Source organism: Medicago truncatula, chromosome 6 (genome assembly GCF_003473485.1).
Source record: "Medicago truncatula cultivar Jemalong A17 chromosome 6, MtrunA17r5.0-ANR, whole genome shotgun sequence".
In the NCBI taxonomy this organism is placed as follows: domain Eukaryota; kingdom Viridiplantae; phylum Streptophyta; class Magnoliopsida; order Fabales; family Fabaceae; genus Medicago; species Medicago truncatula.
The window spans coordinates 32670531-32694720 of NC_053047.1; the positions used below are offsets into that span (position 1 = coordinate 32670531).

General features: G+C 35.1%; 4 protein-coding genes and 1 pseudogene across 6 annotated transcripts; 3 read left to right on the plus strand and 2 right to left on the minus strand.

Annotated features, from left to right (window-relative positions):
* Positions 1 to 2158: 2158 nt before the first annotated feature.
* Positions 2159 to 3328, plus strand: LOC120576094 (uncharacterized). The gene has a single exon (XM_039827078.1). It carries the CDS (start codon positions 2159 to 2161, stop codon positions 3326 to 3328), a length of 1170 nt encoding a protein of 389 aa, XP_039683012.1.
* Positions 3329 to 6620: 3292 nt separating this feature from the next.
* LOC120580848 (neural Wiskott-Aldrich syndrome protein-like) lies at positions 6621 to 9071 on the plus strand. 2 transcript variants are annotated; one of them, XM_039835017.1, is made up of 4 exons: positions 6621 to 8111; positions 8205 to 8337; positions 8435 to 8734; positions 8840 to 8982. In XM_039835017.1, the coding sequence occupies exons 1-4, from the start codon at positions 7396 to 7398 to the stop codon at positions 8846 to 8848; spliced, it is 1158 nt and encodes a 385-aa protein (XP_039690951.1). In that variant the 5' UTR covers positions 6621 to 7395; the 3' UTR covers positions 8849 to 8982. The 2 variants fall into 2 exon arrangements, with proteins under 2 accessions (XP_039690951.1, XP_039690950.1); XM_039835016.1 differs by having other exon boundaries at positions 6624 to 8111; positions 8832 to 9071.
* A 547-nt stretch (positions 9072 to 9618) lies between these two features.
* On the minus strand, positions 9619 to 11327 carry LOC112421066 (neural Wiskott-Aldrich syndrome protein-like). 2 transcript variants are annotated; one of them, XM_039835042.1, is made up of 4 exons: positions 10610 to 11327; positions 10384 to 10516; positions 9987 to 10286; positions 9619 to 9881 (listed from the first exon to the last, which is right to left on the minus strand). In XM_039835042.1, exons 1-4 carry the CDS (start codon positions 11305 to 11307, stop codon positions 9873 to 9875), a joined length of 1140 nt encoding a protein of 379 aa, XP_039690976.1. In that variant the 5' UTR covers positions 11308 to 11327; the 3' UTR covers positions 9619 to 9872. The 2 variants fall into 2 exon arrangements, with proteins under 2 accessions (XP_039690976.1, XP_039690975.1); XM_039835041.1 differs by having other exon boundaries at positions 9619 to 9889.
* A 4074-nt stretch (positions 11328 to 15401) lies between these two features.
* Positions 15402 to 17024, minus strand: LOC120576095 (uncharacterized). The gene has a single exon (XM_039827079.1). The coding sequence runs from the start codon at positions 17022 to 17024 to the stop codon at positions 15402 to 15404; it is 1623 nt and encodes a 540-aa protein (XP_039683013.1).
* Positions 17025 to 24031: 7007 nt separating this feature from the next.
* Positions 24032 to 24190, plus strand: LOC112416157 (uncharacterized; annotated as a pseudogene).

A 24190-nucleotide genomic window follows, 5' to 3' on the forward strand; every position in this document is an offset into this window, starting at 1 on the left:
TCCTACAAAGATTTTCGACGAAATTTCCTAGGAAAGGGTTTCCTACGAATTACCTACGAAACTTTCGTAGGAAAGCACATGTCAGTAAAAAAGGACCAGAAAAGTGGGGCGTGCCAGCTTGTGATTGGCTGCTTTTACCGAGGAATACTTTCCTAGGAAAGCAGCGGCCCCACATGCAGAAAAAGGGCGCGTGGGAGTATGTGATTGGCCTACGTTACCGACGAATATTTTCCTAGGAAAGCTGCGGCCCCACATGCAGAAAGCCGTTGGATATAGGGTGTGTGGCTGGTTGTGATTGGTGGAAATTACCTACGAAAATTTCGTCGGAAAACACGGGACCCACATTCTAACTAGCCGTTTGTTACCGTTGCAGCATTATAAATATACAACTCTTCACTCTATTTTCTTCCTTACAATTTTCACTCTATTCTCACTCAATTTTTTTTTAATATCACTCAAATTTTATTCTCCATAATATTATTATCATTGTTGAAGTTTCTAACAAAGGTAATTATTGATATTTTCTTATAATTGATTTCAATTTTACATGTGTTTGAATTTATAAATATTTAATATTGTTATATTTTAAAATAAGTTACATTTTTTTTTATAGTTATGTTGGTTCTGATTCATTTTGAGGTTGGTGTTGTTGTTCGTTGCCGTTGATTTTGCTGCCTCCGCTTAGTTCGTCGACTTATTATTTGAGGTTGGTACATTTCTAACTATTGCTACAATGGTATTAGTACTAAATATTAATTATTAGAAAAATAGTTACTAAAATTATTATATTGTAATTAATAAAAACGTTAGCGGGATTTTTCTAAAAAAAAATGTTAGTTGGATTAACTTCTTTAAAAAAATATTTAGTGGGATTAAATTAAATTTCAACTTATTAGTGTTAGAGAGAGTATAATGAAAAAAGTGTTAGCTTGTAGAAAAACTTGTAGTTTAGTTAAAAATGTTTACTTTTAAAAATGTGTGTATTTATATATATTGTTAATTTAGTTATTAAAATATGTTGCATTATTTTTCGTAGTTTCCTTGTTTTCGATCCATTTTAAAGTTGGTGTTGCTGCTAGCTGGTTGTTGGTTTTTTTTTTTTGGATCCACTTGTTCATTGGCTTGTTATTTGAGGTTAGTATCTTTTATTTATTTAAAATTTATTCAATGGATTAGTATTAAAAATATTAGATATTAGAAACATAGTTAGTAAAATTAAATTGTAGTAAATATGTTATTTAGATCAAATTTGTTTTATGTAAAATAGATGTAGCTAGTAAAAATGTTACCGTAGTTCTTTAAAAAAAAGTTAAGTTAGTAAAGAAATATGTATAATTAAGTTTGTTAGAAAAATAATGTAAAGTAGCAAAAAAATTATGAAGTTAATTAATATGACATATGTGAATTATTTTGTGGGAACCAATTCTGGCGTCCGCGCTTAACATTTATTTGTGGTTCGTAATTTGTATATGCACGCAATGTTTATTTCATACAAATTTTAGAAAATTTGATATAGATTAGAAAATGTTATATATTTTAGTCATAAAATATAAAATCTTATATAATTTTTATGCGATAGCATGTTTATTTTGTACAAATTTCTAAATATTTAGGTGATTAGAAAAAAATTGTTATTTATATTAAAAAAATATTTACGTATAAAAATATATGGTACTAATTTGAGTCAACTGCAGCGACGCGAAAAATGGATCAACATATTTTCCATCGTAGTTGGATGTACGATAGAAAATATCCGGGGAAAAGGAAACTTAAGGCGGCTTTTGTGGATGGAGTTCGTGATTTTGTTGCTTACGCCATGGCGCAAGATGCCTTTCAATTGGAGGGAGGGATAAGATGTCCGTGTGTTAAATGTACGTGTAGGTTGATTCGGAGCCCAAAAGATGTTCTAAACCATTTAAAGGACCTTGGTTTTATGGAGAATTATTATGTGTGGATTTATCACGATGAACAAGAGCCTACAAATAATACCGAGTCTGATGTTAATATGCACGCTTCAAGCAGCGAGGCGCGTATGGAGTGTGAAAACTTTGGCGTGATGGAAGATATGGTCGGTGATGCACTTGGGGTGAACCTGTCTTACAACGAGGGTGGTTAAGACGAAACAATCCCGAATGAGAAAGCGTTGAAGTTTTACAAGATGATGGAAGAAGTAAACAAGCCGTTGTTTGAAGGGTCGTCTGATTCTAAGTTATCAATGAGTGTGAGGCTTTTAGCTGCCGCGTCAGATTGGAGTGTAGCCGAAGAAGGCTCAGAGTGTTATACAGATATCATGAGGGACGCAACTCCTGTAAAGGACAATTTGCCCTTGAGTTTTTATGAGGCTCAAAAGTTGGTGGAGAAGTTGGGATTGGAAGTTAAAATTATTGATTGTTGCGTTAATGGGTGCATGTTGTTTTACGACAACGAATTTGGTAAAAATGATGGGGCGTTGGTGGCGTGTAAATTTTGCAATGCACTGAGGTATGAAGTATGTGATGATGTCGGTTCTCAGAAGAAGAAACGAGTCTCAATCAAGTCAATGTTTTATCTGCCAATAATACCAAGATTACAGAGATTGTTTGCATCAACTCACACGGCTGATAAAATGACATGGCATTATTACAATAAAACTAATTCAGGTGTGATGCGACATCCTTGTGACAGGGTGGCATGGAAGCACTTTGATCAAGTACATCGTGATTTTGCAGAAGATCCACGTAATGTGAGGCTTGGATTATGCTCTGATGGATTTATTCCATATATCCAAGCATCATCAACGCCTTATTCTTGTTGGCCAATTCTTCTTACCCCGTATAATCTTCCTCCTGAGATGTGCATGTCAAAGCCTTATTTGTTTTTGAGTTGTATTGTACCAGGACCTACGAGCCCATTAGATGGTATAGATGTGTATCTACAACCCTTAATTGATGATTTGAATAGATTGTGGAACGGTGTATCGACATATGATATTGCAAGGAAGAAATTTTTTAGAATGAGGGCAGCTCTGATGTGGACTATTAACGACTTTCCTGCATATGGAATGTTGTCTGGATGGTCGACTCATGGAAGATTGGCTTGTCCACATTGCTTGGAACAAACAAAGGCCATATGGTTGCATCACGGAAGAAAGCATTCGTGGTTTGACTGTCATCGTCCGTTTTTACCCGCGACACATGAATTTCGTAAGAAGAAGAATTTGTTTACTAAAGGAAAAACAGAAAAAGATGGCCCGCCTCCTAGGACGACATCAGAGGAAGTATACCGTAGAGTCAATGAACTAGGACTTTTGAAATTCACAGATGTTGGCAAAAGAGTCAGACACCCATAATACGGTAACGAGCACCATTGGACCAAAAGAAGTATCTTCTGGGATCTCCCTTACTGGAAAGATAATTTACTGAGACATAATCTTGATGTTATGCACATTGAAAAGAACTTTTGTGACAATATAATTCACACAGTGATGAATGTCTCTGGTAAAACAAAAGATAATGAGAAGGCTAGAATGGACTTGCCATTGCATTGTAAGAGACCAGAAATGGAGCTACAACTTCTTCAAAATGGAAAATATCTAAAACCCAAGGCTGTTTATAGTCTTACTGCTGATGAAGCAAAATCTGTTTGTCAATGGTTGAAAGAGTTGAGGATGCCAGACGGATATTGTTCTAACTTGTCGAGGTGTGCCGACGTCAACTCAGGAAGACTGCATAGAATGAAAAGTCATGATTCCCACGTTTTCTTGGAACGCTTACTTCCAATTGCGTTTAGCTCATTGCCAAACAATGTCTTAAACCCCTTGACTGAAATTAGCCTTTTTTTTAAAGACTTGTGCGCTTCAACCTTGAGGATGGATGAACTTGTTAAAATGGATCAAAATATGCCTATCACTCTTTGTAAACTAGAGCAAGTTTTTCCCCCGGGTTTCTTTGATTCTATGGAACATCTTCCTGTGCATCTCGCATACGAAGCTTGGCTCGGTGGACCTGTTCAATATAGGTGGATGTATCCTTTTGAAAGGTTCATGGGTTATGCAAAGCAAATGGTGAGAAATAAAGCAAGGGTTGAGGGATCAATAGTTGCAGCTTATGTGCGTCGGGAAACAAACTATTTCATCTCTCATTACTTCAACCCGTTGATGTTGACCCCAAGAAATACACGAAATGAATTTATTGTTGAAAGTGAAGGGTTTCAGTCTGCCTTATCAGTTTTTCGTCACCAAGGACGTCCTTGTCATCCAGGGAAATATTACTGGATGAACGACACAGAGTTGCAGTCAGCGACAATTCATGTGATGATTAATTGTAGCGAAGTTGGACCATACATTGAGATATTTCAAGGATTAAATATCGGCAACATATATACAAGTTTTCAAGGATGGTTTAAGCATCAATTGTTAAATTCTCATCCGACTACACAAATATATCATTTGAGGGGATTAGCCGAAGGTCCGGGAAGAAAAGTCAAACAATGGGACACTTACTTTGTCAATGGGTTTAAATTTCATACTCAATCACGGTCAGTGGGCAAAAAAACAATTAACAGTGGTGTTTACGTCAAAGGAATCAGTGATGGAGGTGAAGATGACTTCTATGGTGTGATCAAACACATATTTGAAGTAACTTACCTATATGTAGATCAACCTAACAAAGTTGTATTGTTTTATTGTGACTGGTTTGACCCTGCAAATGGGATGAAAATTGATCCAAAGCATAAAACTGTTGATGTACGAATGAACAGGATGTATAATGCATTTGACCCTTTCATTTTGGCAAGTAAAGTTAGTCAAGTGTATTATGTACCCTATCCTTCTCATCACCAGCGTAAACATGGATGGTGTGCTGCTATCAAGTGTAAACCAAGAGGTAAATTTGAGACAGAAGTTCCAGATAAAGAAATACCTTACCAAGATGATGAAATATCACAAGTTCCAGATGTGATTGAAGTTGATCCTGTTACAAATTTGGTTGACAGAGATGTTGACGGTCAACAACTTGATGCTGAAACGTTAGCTCAAATGTTACTTATTGACACTGATAGTGGGGAGGAGTCAAGTAACTCTAGAGACAATGAGGAAGATGCAAATAACCCTGACAACAACAATGTGGATGATTTTTATTGTGACGATGATGAATAACCCTTCATAAAACACATGATGTTTTTAATGTAATTATTTTATCATAATAATGAAACATTTATGTTTAATACTCCCTCCGGTCTTATTTACAAGAGAAAATTGACTTTTTAGATACATTGAATAATGTATGTATCTAGTCAAGAACCTAAACCAAATACATAAATTATTTAATGTATCTAAAAAGTAAATTGTCTCTTGTAAATAGGACCGAAGGGAGTATTAATTATCTACCTAATGTATTTTTTATATCATTTATTATCTAACTCATATATTAAAAAATTATTTATAAGATATTGTAAAATAAATAAAATAAAATGTTGTGAAAATGAAAGAAAGGGTCTCGTAGCTTACTTTTCCATTCCAATTTCAATCTCCCTCCCACCTCTTTTCCCCAATTTCAATCTCCCTCCAACACCTCCAAAACCCTAAAATCTCAAACTCACTCACTCATCAATCTCAATTTTCGCTCCGTCGCTCAGTCGCCATTCACCAACTCAGTCGCTCAGTCGCCGTTCACCAACTCAGTCGCTCCTCACTCCTTCCTCCTTCCTTTTCCTCGTTATGGCTTCACACGCTCTCGCTCTCACACTCCCAACCTAGCCTACACACTCGATTCAGATTCTTGTCACTTCCAAACCTAGCTTCTCACAATCGGTCCAATAGTTCCAATCGGTGCTACAATTGCTCAGTTTCCAACTCACTCAGTCCACAATCCATCACCGTTGATTTTATTGCTCTAAAAGGTTAGTGAATCACCTTTGCTAAATTGATTTTATTGCTGCTAATTTGTGATTTAAAATATTAGGGTTTTCTGATTTGGTCTGGGTTCTTTTGATAAGTTAACACGTTTGGGTTCTTTTGGTTTGTATACACATAAAATTTGATTTGGGTTCCCTAATGTTCTTTTGGTTTTCATAACATGTTGTTTGAAAAATAAATCTTTGGATGTATGGTTTATGTAATTACAAGGTTGATCAAATGGTGTTTATGGTGTTGATATCTGTTGCATTCATGCTATAAAGTATGGAGCTGAACAATGCATTCAACTTTTATAAGTTGTTTTCTAATTCATTTATTCAAATTCCATTGTGAATGTATTTTTTTTGCTTATAAGACCTGTGCTAATTTGACTCATATTGCATTTATCTATGCTATGATAATTGCAGCCTGTGTGGTCGTTTTTTATTCTTCTTCTAGAAGCCGTGTCCGCCGTGTTCTCAATCGCTCAAGAAACCACTGTCGCCGTCCTTCCTTCCTTCCTTCACTGTATACCGCTGCCGCCGTTCATCAGGTTAGTTACTTCTTAAAATTTTTAAAGTCTATTTGATATAGTGACCTTCGCATAACTAGCATTCATTTTAATATTGAGTGTCAGTACTGCATATGTTTTAGAATTAATTTTGTATGAGTATCATTTTAATTAAAAGTTTGGTTTATGTTAACTTGGTGATGATATCTCCAAGTTGAATTCCACTAAATTCTTGAGGTAGTGTTTTCGCTGCTCCCTTTTCCACCATGATATAGCCGTGTCGGTGTCCTAAGTTTTTTTAGATTAGCCGTGTCCCGTGTCCGTGTCGTGTCCCGTGTCCGTGTCCGAGTTCGTGCTTCATAGGGTTTTCAGTGTAATTCTACAAAACCAATCCAAAAGTTCAGTTTTGTTCGTAAACAGACTTAAACTTCCTCTATTTAATTAAAATATCAAACGGTGTCCGAATTGAGTAAACGAACATTCCCTGGAAAACTTAGAATGTCAAGAATATAAATATAATTTTACTTTTGGTGTTTAAATATCCAATTTGTACAGTTTTACTAATGAACGTGTACAGGTACAGAAACATGTTAGCAGTTTTACCAATTTGCTGCAAAAGTCAGAATTTCAATCTATTCCTCTTTTTTCTTTTTTTCACTTACTCAATTGATCATACTTCTACATTTCTTAATCTATGACATTATTACCATAACATAATAGTATAAAAGTAACTTTATGCTGATTCAAATCTGTTAGTGTGCATTTAGGTTTCGTCATTAGGTGTCGCCGTCGTGGTTAGGTAAGAGCTATGAATTGTGGGTTGAGAGTTAACATGTGTTTACCTTTTTGAATACCATGCGTACTACCCATCCATCTTTCTGAATTACTGATACAGTGTAGTTGAATTGAATGTATCATTGCATTTTTTCTTGATGTTAAACCTGTGCGTATTTTAGAGCATTAATCAACTCTTTTTATTTATGTTCCCGACTGTTTAGGCAAGCAGACAGGGATGTCTGGACGAGACAAGGATAAGGGTAAGGCTCATGTTGTAGATCATGGGAAGCCAAAGAAAAAGAAGAATGGAAGAATAGATGTTTCCTCAGACCCTACCAGACAGTGGGTTCGGCCGACGGGGATTACCTTCCGTAACATTGATGAACGGACTGGTACTCCTATTCCTACTGGTACTCCTATTCCTACTGCTACTACTCCACCTCCTTACCCCACTCCATTCCCGACTATTCCTCCCGCACCATTCCCGCCTATTCTTCCCGCATCATTTCCAGCAGCTACTACTAGCCAGCCCCCTTCCGCACCATTCTCACCTATTCTTCCCGCATCATTTCCAGCAGCTACTACTAGCCAGCCCCCCATATATTCTAGTCCTGGTTTTGCCATGCCTGGATTTACTCCGCCATCGACACACTCGCCAAATTACAACACCACCCGATCTAATGTCCGACAAGGCTTTAACACATCCGTTCCATCACAATCATCAACGGAACTGATGCAAGATCTTATGCAAACTGGAAATTTCCTAGCCTTACTTGCTGATCAACGACCTCCACAACAACAGCAACAACAACAACAAAACAACCAAAATGAAGAGGTACCGTATGAAGAGGTACCGTCTGGGGCTGATCAAAGACGACGACAACGACGTCAAATCATTGAAGACTGGGAGTATGTGGATAACCTTGTTGTGGTTACACCAACACCTGAAACGTAAGTAATAAAAATTTAATTTGTTACCTATGTTTGACTTAATTCTTATCAGTTTTTTAAATAAATAATTTAATTAACAATTCAAATTTGTAGGTTAGAGCCATCCCACGGAGTATCAGAACATATTAGAATGGCGATCCAGACGTTTTACCCTAAAGATAGGCGTTGGGCCGTATATTCAGATCTTACTACCAATGACAGGAACGACCTTTTTAAATACTTTTCGGTAAACACATTTTATTGAATATTAAATAATTGTATTTACTTTATAATATGGTTTATTTTTTACATTACTAAATGTCTAATAATTTTTTTTATTGTAGGATTTTTGTAGATGGGAACCTCATCATCACACTCTTGTAGAGAGAAACTTTCATAGGGTAGCTGCAAGACGTTTATCAGATTTGTTATATGATGAACGACAGGAATTGAAAAAACGTAAGGGCAATTATCGTACACAATGGATCGGAGAGAAAAGCTGGGAGTTATTGCTGAAGTATTGGAATGAAGATCCACATTTTAAGAATCGGTCCAAAGCTAACAAGGTGAATAGGGCATCTATTGTAGGAGGGCAGTTGCACGCACAAGGTTCTGTCAGTACCGCTACCTATGCTAGAGATTTGGTAAAAAAAATATATTTAACTATTTATATTTCTATATATATGTATATATTCAATTTTCCAAATGTTCTAATTGGTTAATATTTGTGTGTACAATTAGCGAAATAGATTGGGTAGAGTTCCTTATCCGGAAGAGATCCATGATGTAACTCGTTTCAGTCAGAATCTTGGTCGGTATGTTGATGCTCGAGCTAGCAATACCCAGGTAAATTCTTAATAATTTTATGTTCTCTGCTGTGTTCAAAGGATGTGGGTCGTGTGTCGGTCATATGGTTTATAGCTTGATCTTTAGTGAATTGAATTGTACTAGCTGGATCTTTAGTTTATACATCAAAAGGTCTTCTACAACTTCTGTTACATATATAGTATCATGCTAACAATGCCAAAGTACCTACCTGCTAAGAGCCTAATAAGTATGTTAGTTATCAAAATATTATTGCATTTCATGCTGATATCAATGGTTTATGAAAAAAGGAAATGACTATTATTACGTGTACTAGCCGAAAGACGAACACAACATCAATGGCATGCTGTTTTGTTACTGACAGTGGTTAGGGAGTGAGTTTTTTAGGTGATCCATTTTTTGTATGTGGCTTTTCTGTTTTGGTGTTGATAGCTTGCTGCTGCTGTGTAACAAAACACTAAAGATGGATCACCTAGAAAAGCCACATACAAAAAATGGATCACCTAAAAAACTCACTCACTAACCACTGTCAGTAACAAAACAGCATGCCATTGATGTTGTGTTCGTCTTTCGGCTAGTACACGTAATAATAGTCATTTCCTTTTTTCATAAACCATTGATATCAGCATGAAATGCAATAATATTTTGATAACTAACATACTTATTAGGCTCTTAGCAGGTAGGTACTTTGACATTGTTAGCATGATACTATATATGTAACAGAAGCTGTAGAAGACCTTTTGATGTATAAACTAAAGATCCAGCTAGTACAATTCAATTCACTAAAGATCAAGCTATAAACCATATGACCGACACACGACCCACATCCTTTGAACACAGCAGAGAACATAAAATTATTAAGAATTTACCTGGGTATTGCTAGCTCGAGCATCAACATACCGACCAAGATTCTGACTGAAACGAGTTACATCATGGATCTCTTCCGGATAAGGAACTCTACCCAATCTATTTCGCTAATTGTACACACAAATATTAACCAATTAGAACATTTGGAAAATTGAATATATACATATATATAGAAATATAAATAGTTAAATATATTTTTTTTACCAAATCTCTAGCATAGGTAGCGGTACTGACAGAACCTTGTGCGTGCAACTGCCCTCCTACAATAGATGCCCTATTCACCTTGTTAGCTTTGGACCGATTCTTAAAATGTGGATCTTCATTCCAATACTTCAGCAATAACTCCCAGCTTTTCTCTCCGATCCATTGTGTAAGATAATTGCCCTTACGTTTTTTCAATTCCTGTCGTTCATCATATAACAAATCTGATAAACGTCTTGCAGCTACCCTATGAAAGTTTCTCTCTACAAGAGTGTGATGATGAGGTTCCCATCTACAAAAATCCTACAATAAAAAAAATTATTAGACATTTAGTAATGTAAAAAATAAACCATATTATAAAGTAAATACAATTATTTAATATTCAATAAAATGTGTTTACCGAAAAGTATTTAAAAAGGTCGTTCCTGTCATCGGTAGTAAGATCTGAATATACGGCCCAACGCCTATCTTTAGGGTAAAACGTCTGGATCGCCATTCTAATATGTTCTGATACTCCGTGGGATGGCTCTAACCTACAAATTTGAATTGTTAATTAAATTATTTATTTAAAAAACTGATAAGAATTAAGTCAAACATAGGTAACAAATTAAATTTTTATTACTTACGTTTCAGGTGTTGGTGTAACCACAACAAGGTTATCCACATACTCCCAGTCTTCAATGATTTGACGTCGTTGTCGTCGTCTTTGATCAGCCCCAGACGGTACCTCTTCATACGGTACCTCTTCATTTTGGTTGTTTTGTTGTTGTTGTTGCTGTTGTTGTGGAGGTCGTTGATCAGCAAGTAAGGCTAGGAAATTTCCAGTTTGCATAAGATCTTGCATCAGTTCCGTTGATGATTGTGATGGAACGGATGTGTTAAAGCCTTGTCGGACATTAGATCGGGTGGTGTTGTAATTTGGCGAGTGTGTCGATGGCGGAGTAAATCCAGGCATGGCAAAACCAGGACTAGAATATATGGGGGGCTGGCTAGTAGTAGCTGCTGGAAATGATGCGGGAAGAATAGGTGAGAATGGTGCGGAAGGGGGCTGGCTAGTAGTAGCTGCTGGAAATGATGCGGGAAGAATAGGCGGGAATGGTGCGGGAGGAATAGTCGGGAATGGAGTGGGGTAAGGAGGTGGAGTAGTAGCAGTAGGAATAGGAGTACCAGTCCGTTCATCAATGTTACGGAAGGTAATCCCCGTCGGCCGAACCCACTGTCTGGTAGGGTCTGAGGAAACATCTATTCTTCCATTCTTCTTTTTCTTTGGCTTCCCATGATCTACAACATGAGCCTTACCCTTATCCTTGTCTCGTCCAGACATCCCTGTCTGCTTGCCTAAACAGTCGGGAACATAAATAAAAAGAGTTGATTAATGCTCTAAAATATGCACAGGTTTAACATCAAGAAAAAATGCAATGATACATTCAATTCAACTACACTATATCAGTAATTCAGAAAGATGGATGGGTAGTACGCATGGTATTCAAAAAGGTAAACACATGTTAACTCTCAACCCACAATTCATAGCTCTTACCTAACCACGACGGCGACACCTAATGACGAAACCTAAATGCACACTAACAGATTTGAATCAGCATAAAGTTACTTTTATACTATTATGTTATGGTAATAATGTCATAGATTAAGAAATGTAGAAGTATGATCAATTGAGTAAGTGAAAAAAAGAAAAAAGAGGAATAGATTGAAATTCTGACTTTTGCAGCAAATTGGTAAAACTGCTAACATGTTTCTGTACCTGTACACGTTCATTAGTAAAACTGTACAAATTGGATATTTAAACACCAAAAGTAAAATTATATTTATATTCTTGACATTCTAAGCTTTCCAGGGAATGTTCGTTTACTCAATTCGGACACCGTTTGATATTTTAATTAAATAGAGGAAGTTTAAGTCTGTTTACGAACAAAACTGAACTTTTGGATTGGTTTTGTAGAATTACACTGAAAACCCTATGAAGCACGAACTCGGACACGGACACGGGACACGACACGGACACGGGACACGGCTAATCTAAAAAAACTTAGGACACCGACACGGCTATATCATGGTGGAAAAGGGAGCAGCGAAAACACTACCTCAAGAATTTAGTGGAATTCAACTTGGAGATATCATCACCAAGTTAACATAAACCAAACTTTTAATTAAAATGATACTCATACAAAATTAATTCTAAAACATATGCAGTACTGACACTCAATATTAAAATGAATGCTAGTTATGCGAAGGTCACTATATCAAACAGACTTTAAAAATTTTAAGAAGTAACTAACCTGATGAACGGCGGCAGCGGTATACAGTGAAGGAAGGAAGGAAGGACGGCAACAGTGGTTTCTTGAGCGATTGAGAACACGGCGGACACGGCTTCTAGAAGAAGAATAAAAAACGACCACACAGGCTGCAATTATCATAGCATAGATAAATGCAATATGAGTCAAATTAGCACATGTCTTATAAGCAAAAAAAATACATTCACAATGGAATTTGAATAAATGAATTAGAAAACAACTTATAAAAGTTGAATGCATTGTTCAGCTCCATACTTTATAGCATGAATGCAACAGATATCATCACCATAAACACCATTTGATCAACCTTGTAATTACATAAACCATACATCCAAAGATTTATTTTTCAAACAACATGTTATGAAAACCAAAAGAACATTAGGGAACCCAAATCAAATTTTATGTGTATACAAACCAAAAGAACCCAAACGTGTTAACTTATCAAAAGAACCCAGACCAAATCAGAAAACCCTAATATTTTAAATCACAAATTAGCAGCAATAAAATCAATTTAGCAAAGGTGATTCACTAACCTTTTAGAGCAATAAAATCAACGGTGATGGATTGTGGACTGAGTGAGTTGGAAACTGAGCAATTGTAGCACTGATTGGAACTATTGGACCGATTGTGAGAAGCTAGGTTTGGAAGTGACAAGAATCTAAATCGAGTGTGTAGGCTAGGTTGGGAGTGTGAGAACGAGAGCGTGTGAAGCCATAACGAGGAAAAGGAAGGAGGAAGGAGTGAGGAGCGACTGAGTTGGTGAACGGCGACTGAGCGACTGAGCGACTGAGTTGGTGAATGGCGACTGAGTTGGTGAATGGCGACTGAGCGACGGAGTGAAAATTGAGATTGATGAGTGAGTGAGTTTGAGATTTTAGGGTTTTGGAGGTGTTGGAGGGAGATTGAAATTGGGGAAAAGAGGTGGGAGGGAGATTGAAATTGGAATGGAAAAGTAAGCTACGAGACCCTTTCTTTCATTTTCACAACATTTTATTTTATTTATTTTACAATATCTTATAAATAATTTTTTAATATATGAGTTAGATAATAAATGATATAAAAAATACATTAGGTAGATAATTAATACTCCCTTCGGTCCTATTTACAAGAGACAATTTACTTTTTAGATACATTAAATAATTTATGTATTTGGTTTAGGTTCTTGACTAGATACATACATTATTCAATGTATCTAAAAAGTCAATTTTCTCTTGTAAATAAGACCGGAGGGAGTATTAAACATAAATGTTTCATTATTATGATAAAATAATTACATTAAAAACATCATGTGTTTTATGAAGGGTTATTCATCATCGTCACAATAAAAATCATCCACATTGTTGTTGTCAGGGTTATTTGCATCTTCCTCATTGTCTCTAGAGTTACTTGACTCCTCCCCACTATCAGTGTCAATAAGTAACATTTGAGCTAACGTTTCAGCATCAAGTTGTTGACCGTCAACATCTCTGTCAACCAAATTTGTAACAGGATCAACTTCAATCACATCTGGAACTTGTGATATTTCATCATCTTGGTAAGGTATTTCTTTATCTGGAACTTCTGTCTCAAATTTACCTCTTGGTTTACACTTGATAGCAGCACACCATCCATGTTTGCGCCGGTGATGAGAAGGATAGGGTACATAATACACTTGACTAACTTTACTTGCCAAAATGAAAGGGTCAAATGCATTATACATCCTGTTCATTCGTACATCAACAGTTTTATGCTTTGGATCAATTTTCATCCCATTTGCAGGGTCAAACCAGTCACAATAAAACAATACAACTTTGTTAGGTTGATCTACATATAGGTAAGTTACTTCAAATATGTGTTTGATCACACCATAGAAGTCATCTTCACCTCCATCACTGATTCCTTTGACGTAAACACCACTGTTAATTGTTTTTTTGCCCACTGACCGTGATTGAGTATGAAATTTAAACCCATTGACAAAGTAAGTGTCCCATTGTTTGACTTTTCTTCCCGGACCTTCGGCTAATCCCCTCAAATGATATATTTGTGTAGTCGGATGAGAATTTAACAATTGATGCTTAAACCATCCTTGAAAACTTGTATATATGTTGCCGATATTTAATCCTTGAAATATCTCAATGTATGGTCCAACTTCGCTACAATTAATCATCACATGAATTGTCGCTGACTGCAACTCTGCGTCGTTCATCCAGTAATATTTCCCTGGATGACAAGGACGTCCTTGGTGACGAAAAACTGATAAGGCAGACTGAAACCCTTCACTTTCAACAATAAATTCATTTCGTGTATTTCTTGGGGTCAACATCAACGGGTTGAAGTAATGAGAGATGAAATAGTTTGTTTCCCGACGCACATAAGCTGCAACTATTGATCCCTCAACCCTTGCTTTATTTCTCACCATTTGCTTTGCATAACCCATGAACCTTTCAAAAGGATACATCCACCTATATTGAACAGGTCCACCGAGCCAAGCTTCGTATGCGAGATGCACAGGAAGATGTTCCATAGAATCAAAGAAACCCGGGGGAAAAACTTGCTCTAGTTTACAAAGAGTGATAGGCATATTTTGATCCATTTTAACAAGTTCATCCATCCTCAAGGTTGAAGCGCACAAGTCTTTAAAAAAAAGGCTAATTTCAGTCAAGGGGTTTAAGACATTGTTTGGCAATGAGCTAAACGCAATTGGAAGTAAGCGTTCCAAGAAAACGTGGGAATCATGACTTTTCATTCTATGCAGTCTTCCTGAGTTGACGTCGGCACACCTCGACAAGTTAGAACAATATCCGTCTGGCATCCTCAACTCTTTCAACCATTGACAAACAGATTTTGCTTCATCAGCAGTAAGACTATAAACAGCCTTGGGTTTTAGATATTTTCCATTTTGAAGAAGTTGTAGCTCCATTTCTGGTCTCTTACAATGCAATGGCAAGTCCATTCTAGCCTTCTCATTATCTTTTGTTTTACCAGAGACATTCATCACTGTGTGAATTATATTGTCACAAAAGTTCTTTTCAATGTGCATAACATCAAGATTATGTCTCAGTAAATTATCTTTCCAGTAAGGGAGATCCCAGAAGATACTTCTTTTGGTCCAATGGTGCTCGTTACCGTATTATGGGTGTCTGACTCTTTTGCCAACATCTGTGAATTTCAAAAGTCCTAGTTCATTGACTCTACGGTATACTTCCTCTGATGTCGTCCTAGGAGGCGGGCCATCTTTTTCTGTTTTTCCTTTAGTAAACAAATTCTTCTTCTTACGAAATTCATGTGTCGCGGGTAAAAACGGACGATGACAGTCAAACCACGAATGCTTTCTTCCGTGATGCAACCATATGGCCTTTGTTTGTTCCAAGCAATGTGGACAAGCCAATCTTCCATGAGTCGACCATCCAGACAACATTCCATATGCAGGAAAGTCGTTAATAGTCCACATCAGAGCTGCCCTCATTCTAAAAAATTTCTTCCTTGCAATATCATATGTCGATACACCGTTCCACAATCTATTCAAATCATCAATTAAGGGTTGTAGATACACATCTATACCATCTAATGGGCTCGTAGGTCCTGGTACAATACAACTCAAAAACAAATAAGGCTTTGACATGCACATCTCAGGAGGAAGATTATACGGGGTAAGAAGAATTGGCCAACAAGAATAAGGCGTTGATGATGCTTGGATATATGGAATAAATCCATCAGAGCATAATCCAAGCCTCACATTACGTGGATCTTCTGCAAAATCACGATGTACTTGATCAAAGTGCTTCCATGCCACCCCGTCACAAGGATGTCGCATCACACCTGAATTAGTTTTATTGTAATAATGCCATGTCATTTTATCAGCCGTGTGAGTTGATGCAAACAATCTCTGTAATCTTGGTATTATTGGCAGATAAAACATTGACTTGATTGAGACTCGTTTCTTCTTCTGAGAACCGACATCATCACATACTTCATACCTCAGTGCATTGCAAAATTTACACGCCACCAACGCCCCATCATTTTTACCAAATTCGTTGTCGTAAAACAACATGCACCCATTAACGCAACAATCAATAATTTTAACTTCCAATCCCAACTTCTCCACCAACTTTTGAGCCTCATAAAAACTCAAGGGCAAATTGTCCTTTACAGGAGTTGCGTCCCTCATGATATCTGTATAACACTCTGAGCCTTCTTCGGCTACACTCCAATCTGACGCGGCAGCTAAAAGCCTCACACTCATTGATAACTTAGAATCAGACGACCCTTCAAACAACGGCTTGTTTACTTCTTGCATCATCTTGTAAAACTTCAACGCTTTCTCATTCGGGATTGTTTCCTCTTCACCACCCTCGTTGTAAGACAGGTTCACCCCAAGTGCATCACCGACCATATCTTCCATCACGCCAAAGTTTTCACACTCCATACGCGCCTCGCTGCTTGAAGCGTGCATATTAACATCAGACTCGGTATTATTTGTAGGCTCTTGTTCATCGTGATAAATCCACACATAATAATTCTCCATAAAACCAAGGTCCTTTAAATGGTTTAGAACATCTTTTGGGCTCCGAATCAACCTACACGTACATTTAACACACGGACATCTTATCCCTCCCTCCAATTGAAAGGCATCTTGCGCCATGGCGTAAGCAACAAAATCACGAACTCCATCCACAAAAGCCGCCTTAAGTTTCCTTTTCCCCGGATATTTTCTATCGTACATCCAACTACGATGGAAAATATGTTGATCCATTTTTCGCGTCGTTGCAGTTGACTCAAATTAGTACCATATATTTTTATACGTAAATATTTTTTTAATATAAATAACAATTTTTTTCTAATCACCTAAATATTTAGAAATTTGTACAAAATAAACATGCTATCGCATAATAATTATATAAGATTTTATATTTTATGACTAAAATATATAACATTTTCTAATCTATATCAAATTTTCTAAAATTTGTATGAAATAAACATTGCGTGCATATACAAATTACGAACCACAAATAAATGTTAAGCGCGGACGCCAGAATTGGTTCCCACAAAATAATTCACATATGTCATATTAATTAACTTATTATTTGCTACTTTACATTATTTTTCTAACAAACTTAATTATACATATTTCTTTACTAACTTAACTTTTTTTTAAAGAACTACGGTAACATTTTTACTAGCTACATTTATTTTACGTAAAACAAATTTGATCTAAATAACATATTTACTACAATTTAATTTTACTAACTATGTTTCTAATATCTAATATTTTTAATACTAATCCATTGAATAAATTTTAAATAAATAAAAGATACTAACCTCAAATAACAAGCCAATGAACAAGTGGATCCAAAAAAAAAAAAAACCAACAACCAGCTAGCAGCAACACCAACTTTAAAATGGATCGAAAACAAGGAAACTACGAAAAATAATGCAACATATTTTAATAACTAAATTAACAATATATATAAATACACACATTTTTAAAAGTAAACATTTTTAACTAAACTACAAGTTTTTCTACAAGCTAACACTTTTTTCATTATACTCTCTCTAACACTAATAAGTTGAAATTTAATTTAATCCCACTAAATATTTTTTTAAAGAAGTTAATCCAACTAACATTTTTTTTTAGAAAAATCCCGCTAACGTTTTTATTAATTACAATATAATAATTTTAGTAACTATTTTTCTAATAATTAATATTTAGTACTAATACCATTGTAGCAATAGTTAGAAATGTACCAACCTCAAATAATAAGTCGACGAACTAAGCGGAGGCAGCAAAATCAACGGCAACGAACAACAACACCAACCTCAAAATGAATCAGAACCAACATAACTATAAAAAAAAATGTAACTTATTTTAAAATATAACAATATTAAATATTTATAAATTCAAACACATGTAAAATTGAAATCAATTATAAGAAAATATCAATAATTACCTTTGTTAGAAACTTCAACAATGATAATAATATTATGGAGAATAAAATTTGAGTGATATTAAAAAAAATTGAGTGAGAATAGAGTGAAAATTGTAAGGAAGAAAATAGAGTGAAGAGTTGTATATTTATAATGCTGCAACGGTAACAAACGGCTAGTTAGAATGTGGGTCCCGTGTTTTCCGACGAAATTTTCGTAGGTAATTTCCACCAATCACAACCAGCCACACACCCTATATCCAACGGCTTTCTGCATGTGGGGCCGCAGCTTTCCTAGGAAAATATTCGTCGGTAACGTAGGTCAATCACATACTCCCACGCGCCCTTTTTCTGCATGTGGGGCCGCTGCTTTCCTAGGAAAGTATTCCTCGGTAAAAGCAGCCAATCACAAGCTGGCACGCCCCACTTTTCTGGTCCTTTTTTACTGACATGTGCTTTCCTACGAAAGTTTCGTAGGTAATTCGTAGGAAACCCTTTCCTAGGAAATTTCGTCGGAAATCTTTGTAGGAAAATTCAATATTTCTTGTAGTGTCTTGAGCTCCTCAAAACTCCATCGGCTCCTCAGGTTGTCATTGTTGATTTATCTCATCCTACTTAATATTTGATTATTTCCTCTTTCTCCTCCGTCAATCAATGATTTCATTTTGGATTTTTGTTTTTAGTTTAGAGTTTCTTTGTGTTGCTATTGTGCAGAATCTGAGAAAGGAAATGAGACTATGCACATTAGAGACCATTTGATTCATAAAATTTGAGGTATTGGCCTCTTCTTTACTTACCCTTTTCATATTCTATTTGTGTGAGATTTTGTTTGTTTGTTTCCTCATTATTGCGTGCAACATTTTTGTCGTGGTTCATTTCATCTGGACTATTTCATCATGTTTATCTCATAAATGGATTTGTGTCTGTTTCTATTTTAAGTTTTGTTGTTTCTATGTGATATTTACGTTTCACTATCAATGTTGTTACAGTTTTGTACTTTTGTTTCACACATTCTATTTTTAATTTTGCTATTTGTGTACTTTGTCATAAGGAAGGCATTCATCCTTATCTTAACTAATTAAGTTTCTTGCGATGATTTTTCTTCTTCTTCTTCTTCTATTGAATTAGCTCATTTGTTAAAAGGACCATTCTATTGTTACCATAATGCAGTTTACCATTTTACATATTGTTAAAGAGGCCAAGGATATACTTAATGATAAATTTTCTGTGTGTTTAAGGACATGGTTCATCTTTTAACAAATGCATTTAATTAATGTAGGACATCAGTTTTAACTTAAGGTTATTTCAGATGCATCCTATACATAAATTGCAAGTTAAGGTTTAAGTCTCTTGACATGTCTCTTGAAATAGTTTTATTTTCCCATCAAAATATTCAAATTACTACACTGTTGCAATGAAATTGCCTAGAATTTGAGTGGTTTTACATTTTTTTTATTGAACAATTAGAGAAGGAATGATACATCTATATTGTTATTAGGTTACAACTGCCACCCTATATACCAATTTGACATTTCAAGTATTCTTTTGTTTATATAACTTATCTCTATCAATTGGTGTTTCATGGTAAGAGAGTGTTGATACATTTTTTTAGACCGGTTGTTTAGGTTATGAACTATTTCACCTCACCTTCAATGGCACATTTGTTTAATCTAGGCTTATTCAATCACCCGGTCTCTTAACTTAATTGATTGTCTCAATTTGGTCCCCTTACTATAATTTGTACCAATTTGGTCCTCTATGTTTTGCTCTAGGTGTTACTAGTTTTAGCCATTTCTGTTATTTTCTCTCAAAAAAACGTTAACAGAAAGGACTAAAACTATTAATAGAGCAAAACATAGGAGACCAAATTGGTACATAAGTTAACGTTTTTTTGAGAGAAATTAATAGAAAGGACTAAAACTAGTATAGGGGACCAAATTGGTACAAATTATAGTTAGGGAACCAAATTAAAACAATCAATTAAGTTAAGGGATCGGGTGATTGAATAAGTCTTTAATCTATTAGTTGTGAGGAATACTTAGAAGTGTTTGTTGGTTGGTATGAAGCATCACATTTGTTCTAATCCTACTAAGAATGTGGAGAGCTCTCGGTGCATCACCAAGATGGAAGAATTTAATGATTGCAGGGCTTCATATCTTCATCAATATATCTTTTGTTGAGCATGGTACTATTACTTATTTTGCTCTTCATTAAGTCATGATCATTTTAGTTTCCCTAATATATTAATGGAAGTTTTTTAAGGGAAAGCCATACATACAATGACCATACAATTATGTCTGTTACAAAAATCATATCTAAGGTTATATGGTTACTTATGTTTTTATAAACTATTAATTTTACGAAAACATTTCTCCCTAGAAAATGTATTGGAGCATATGAAGTATTTTAGTTCACAGTGATCACATGTTTATATAGACAAAAATTCTCATCACATATACACACAATTGTCTATTGTCTATATAAACATGTGATCACTGTGAACCAAAAACACACTTACAATCATAGCAAATCTATTAAAATCTGAACCGTATATGAAACACAAACTTGATTAAGAAAACACAAAAGCCTTTCGTAGCCTATTGTATTCTATCCTTTTGATTTTGGCAGATACTTTTTTTAAATAAAAAAAAATTAAACCAATTTATGTCGGATGAGTGTATGTTTTCTTTTCAATTTTCCAATGGTTCATTAGTTGATTTTTGCCTCTGATTTTTCTTCTACATGGAATATGCATGTTTCACATACAAGACAAAGTAGACAACTTTCACTTAAAAGTGTATTATGTGGAATATTAGTCTTTCTTCATTTGTGTCAATAGTTATAGAGAGCAATTATGACTTAAAAGTGTGATGATTTTGTTATTGGTTCATTGTTCAACTTTCTTGCAAGTGGAGTCCAACTATCAACAAATGTAAAGGAGTTGAATCAGAGAAGGTAGAAGGAAGTCCCCCCCGCATAAAATTAAACAATATCAATAAAAAAATTTGTATAAATGTTAGATATATATATTTTGTTGTTGGTATGGTTGTTGCAGAAGTGAACATGTTTTTAAATTTTTATATGACTTCTATTAACTATATATGTTCACATTGTTGCGACTTATTTGTTTAAGTTCTTTTTGGTAGGATCCGTGCGGTAGCACTGGTCAAGAGTCTAGTTATCACAAATCATACCTTCTTTAAAAGCTCATTCGGTCAAACAAATACTTGATAGTTTAAAGTGTGTTGGAAAGTGTGTGTTAAAATGTGTGTTGCTAACATTTCTATTGTAACTAATAGCAACTAACGATGTACCTAATGTAACCATGATCTGATTAATATAAAGTATTTCACATCATATGAACTATCAAGTACATTGTTAAAGCTTAACAAATTGACTTATTCATATTAACATAGTATAAAACAAGTAACTTATTTGCGTATAATTTTGCTGGTAGGACCAGTGTGGAGCATGGATCGATGGTCTTGAGGCAAAATTCCTAATTAATTTTAAAGATAACAAACCTTAATGATTAAGGAATTAACGAAATTTGATTAATTTGTTGGTATTTAACTTGTGCTCTTGAGTGGTTAACTAAGACATGAACAAGTTTCAATTCATACCAAGATACAAAGAATCAAAGGACATAAAGACTTAAAAACTCTGTCCAATCTTCTGAGCTCTTTTTAAAGATAAATCTCTCCCTCCATTCATCTATTGTCTGATCTATATCATTCAAACTCCACACAAATTGTAATCAGTCTCATCTAGCTTTAGAGGTACTAAAGTGTTAGTTTGAGCAGAAAGGTGTAAATTCTAAGTAGGTAACTTAGCAAGAAAGGTGTAAGCCTGCTGAGGCTAAGAGAGTACAGTTGTTGTAATTGTTCAGGTGAACAAGGTTGTAAGGTGCATGATTTGAGAAGTTATCTCAAGCATCATAGTGGAAAATCTCACAAGATTGTGAGGAGTTGACTAACCCACATTGGGTGAACCACTATAAATTTATGTGTGTTCTTCTCTTCTCTTTACTCTTTACTTACGGTAAACACAACACAAAATATTTTCAAAAACAAAAATTTTTGCAAGGACCTTTTTAAAAAACAAAATATTTTGCAGAGACCAAAAACTACAAAATTAGTTCAGTTATAATGTGCCACGTATGCAAATCATCACAAAAGTGAGGTCAGGGACTATTTTCAAAAACAAAAAATTTTGCAGAGACCAAAAACAATTTTTTTTTGCAGGGACTAAAAGCAAAACGAGACATATTTGCAGGGACTAAAACCATATTTTAGCCTAGTTGAATTTCATTAAAAAAAATAAAGTTTTTATTCTGTTAAATTATTGTTATCATACAAATGAATTCGAATAAAGTAAACTCATTTTAGTTATAAACATTAAACTGAGATGAAGAATATGGTATGCCGTTAGAGTAAAAGACATTAAGATAAACGTTACTCCCTCCGTCCCATATTAGACAACATAGTTGACAATGTGCAGTATTGATCAGATATATTTTGACCATATTTTTCTACTAATATACAAAGATAAATAATATCATATAAGATGTTTTTGGATTCATCTCGATGAATATTTTCAAAATATTAAATATTCATAACTTTTTCTAATAGATAATTAAATATATTAAAGATAAAAAATATGTATTGGTATATGTGATAAATCAACTGGGTCACTTAATATAGAACGGAGAGAGTAATGTTAAAGAAGCAATAAGATGGATGTAAATGAGAATAGGGTGAGGTGAGTTAAGAAATAGATAAGGTTAAAGATACTAATAGCGGTAAGGGTAAATGTCAAGAAATTTTTATTTGAATTTTTTTCAAAAAATGTTTAATGACCCATAACCCGCTCGTTATTGGGTTGGTTCGGCTCGGACTTAACATAAAAAATGCAGCTCTTTTACATAACCCAAATCAATTAGATTTAATCAGATCGGATAACAGATTTGGCCAAAATCGACCCAACCCAATCCGTGTACATCCGACATGTGTGCGCTCACGAATGCTTTTGTGGGCCCAGGTGTGCAGAGCAGTGCTGAAATTTCACTGTTTTACCTTATATGATTTCAGTTTTATTCAATTTACTGCTCCTATAACAACCATCTCTCGTTAAACCGCAGACAAATATTAAAGATAACCGTACTCCTTTCCTAAAAAAGAAAAGAAAGGATAACCGTACTCTTTATTGATTGATGTATAAAACAATGCATATTCTTCTACAGTTTCCACAATCTATCCAATCACTTTAATAAAATCAATAACGCAAAAGCCAATTTAATTCACACTACGTTTCAAGAACTAATATCAGTTCCTATCACTCTAATTTATATTTCTATAAATTGTGTTAATTAATTTGGAGGCAATTTCTTTCATACAAAAAAAAAAGGTAAAATAAAACAAGTTAATACTATGGGAAAATCTACCACTGTTTCTCTTCTATTAGTTCTCATTGTTATGACAATATTCAATGATACTGAGGCTGCACGTAGAGGTCTTCTGGGTTTCAACCTTGACCTTGAATGGTACAAACCTGAAGATTGTCGAGATAACAAAAAAGTAAAGGGTGATAAGTTATTGATATTATATTGTGCTGTGACAGTACCTAGATTCTATTGTCAATTTTTTTATTGCGATAAAATTTGACATCCCAACTAGTTCTATTATTTCGTAATCACAAACTTTAGTTTGACATCTAATCTCGACGGTCCATTGTACAAATATTCAAGTACCACGTATTTGATCCCACATCGCCCATATGAGACACAAGGCGTGGTTGAAGTCTACAGAAAAACAAGGTTTGTTGCGTAATTGAAACCATCTTTGCGCTTGGGGCAATGACGCAACTAATGAGGTTCTAACCGAGGCACGTCTATTGCTGGTTGAAAACTATTTTCAAACAGGGGCGGTTCTAAGGCCCGGCAACCCTGGGCACTCGCCCGGGCTCCGGGCCAAATTTTTTGCAATTTCTTGTGTAA

Bases quoted from the DNA above. Each gene is read 5' to 3' on its own strand.
- LOC120576094 (XM_039827078.1), top strand. From the start codon at position 2,159: ATGATGGAAGAAGTAAACAAGCCGTTGTTTGAAGGGTCGTCTGATTCT.
- LOC120580848 (XM_039835016.1), top strand. From the start codon at position 7,396: ATGTCTGGACGAGACAAGGATAAGGGTAAGGCTCATGTTGTAGATCAT. The intron at 8,112-8,204 runs GTAAGTAATAAA...TCAAATTTGTAG, and splicing joins GTTACACCAACACCTGAAAC to GTTAGAGCCATCCCACGGAG. The intron at 8,338-8,434 runs GTAAACACATTT...TTTTTATTGTAG, and splicing joins ACCTTTTTAAATACTTTTCG to GATTTTTGTAGATGGGAACC.
- LOC112421066 (XM_039835041.1), bottom strand. From the start codon at position 11,307: ATGTCTGGACGAGACAAGGATAAGGGTAAGGCTCATGTTGTAGATCAT. The intron at 10,287-10,383 runs GTAAACACATTT...TTTTTATTGTAG, and splicing joins ACCTTTTTAAATACTTTTCG to GATTTTTGTAGATGGGAACC. The intron at 9,890-9,986 runs GTAAAAAAAATA...GTGTACAATTAG, and splicing joins CTACCTATGCTAGAGATTTG to CGAAATAGATTGGGTAGAGT.
- LOC120576095 (XM_039827079.1), bottom strand. From the start codon at position 17,024: ATGGATCAACATATTTTCCATCGTAGTTGGATGTACGATAGAAAATAT.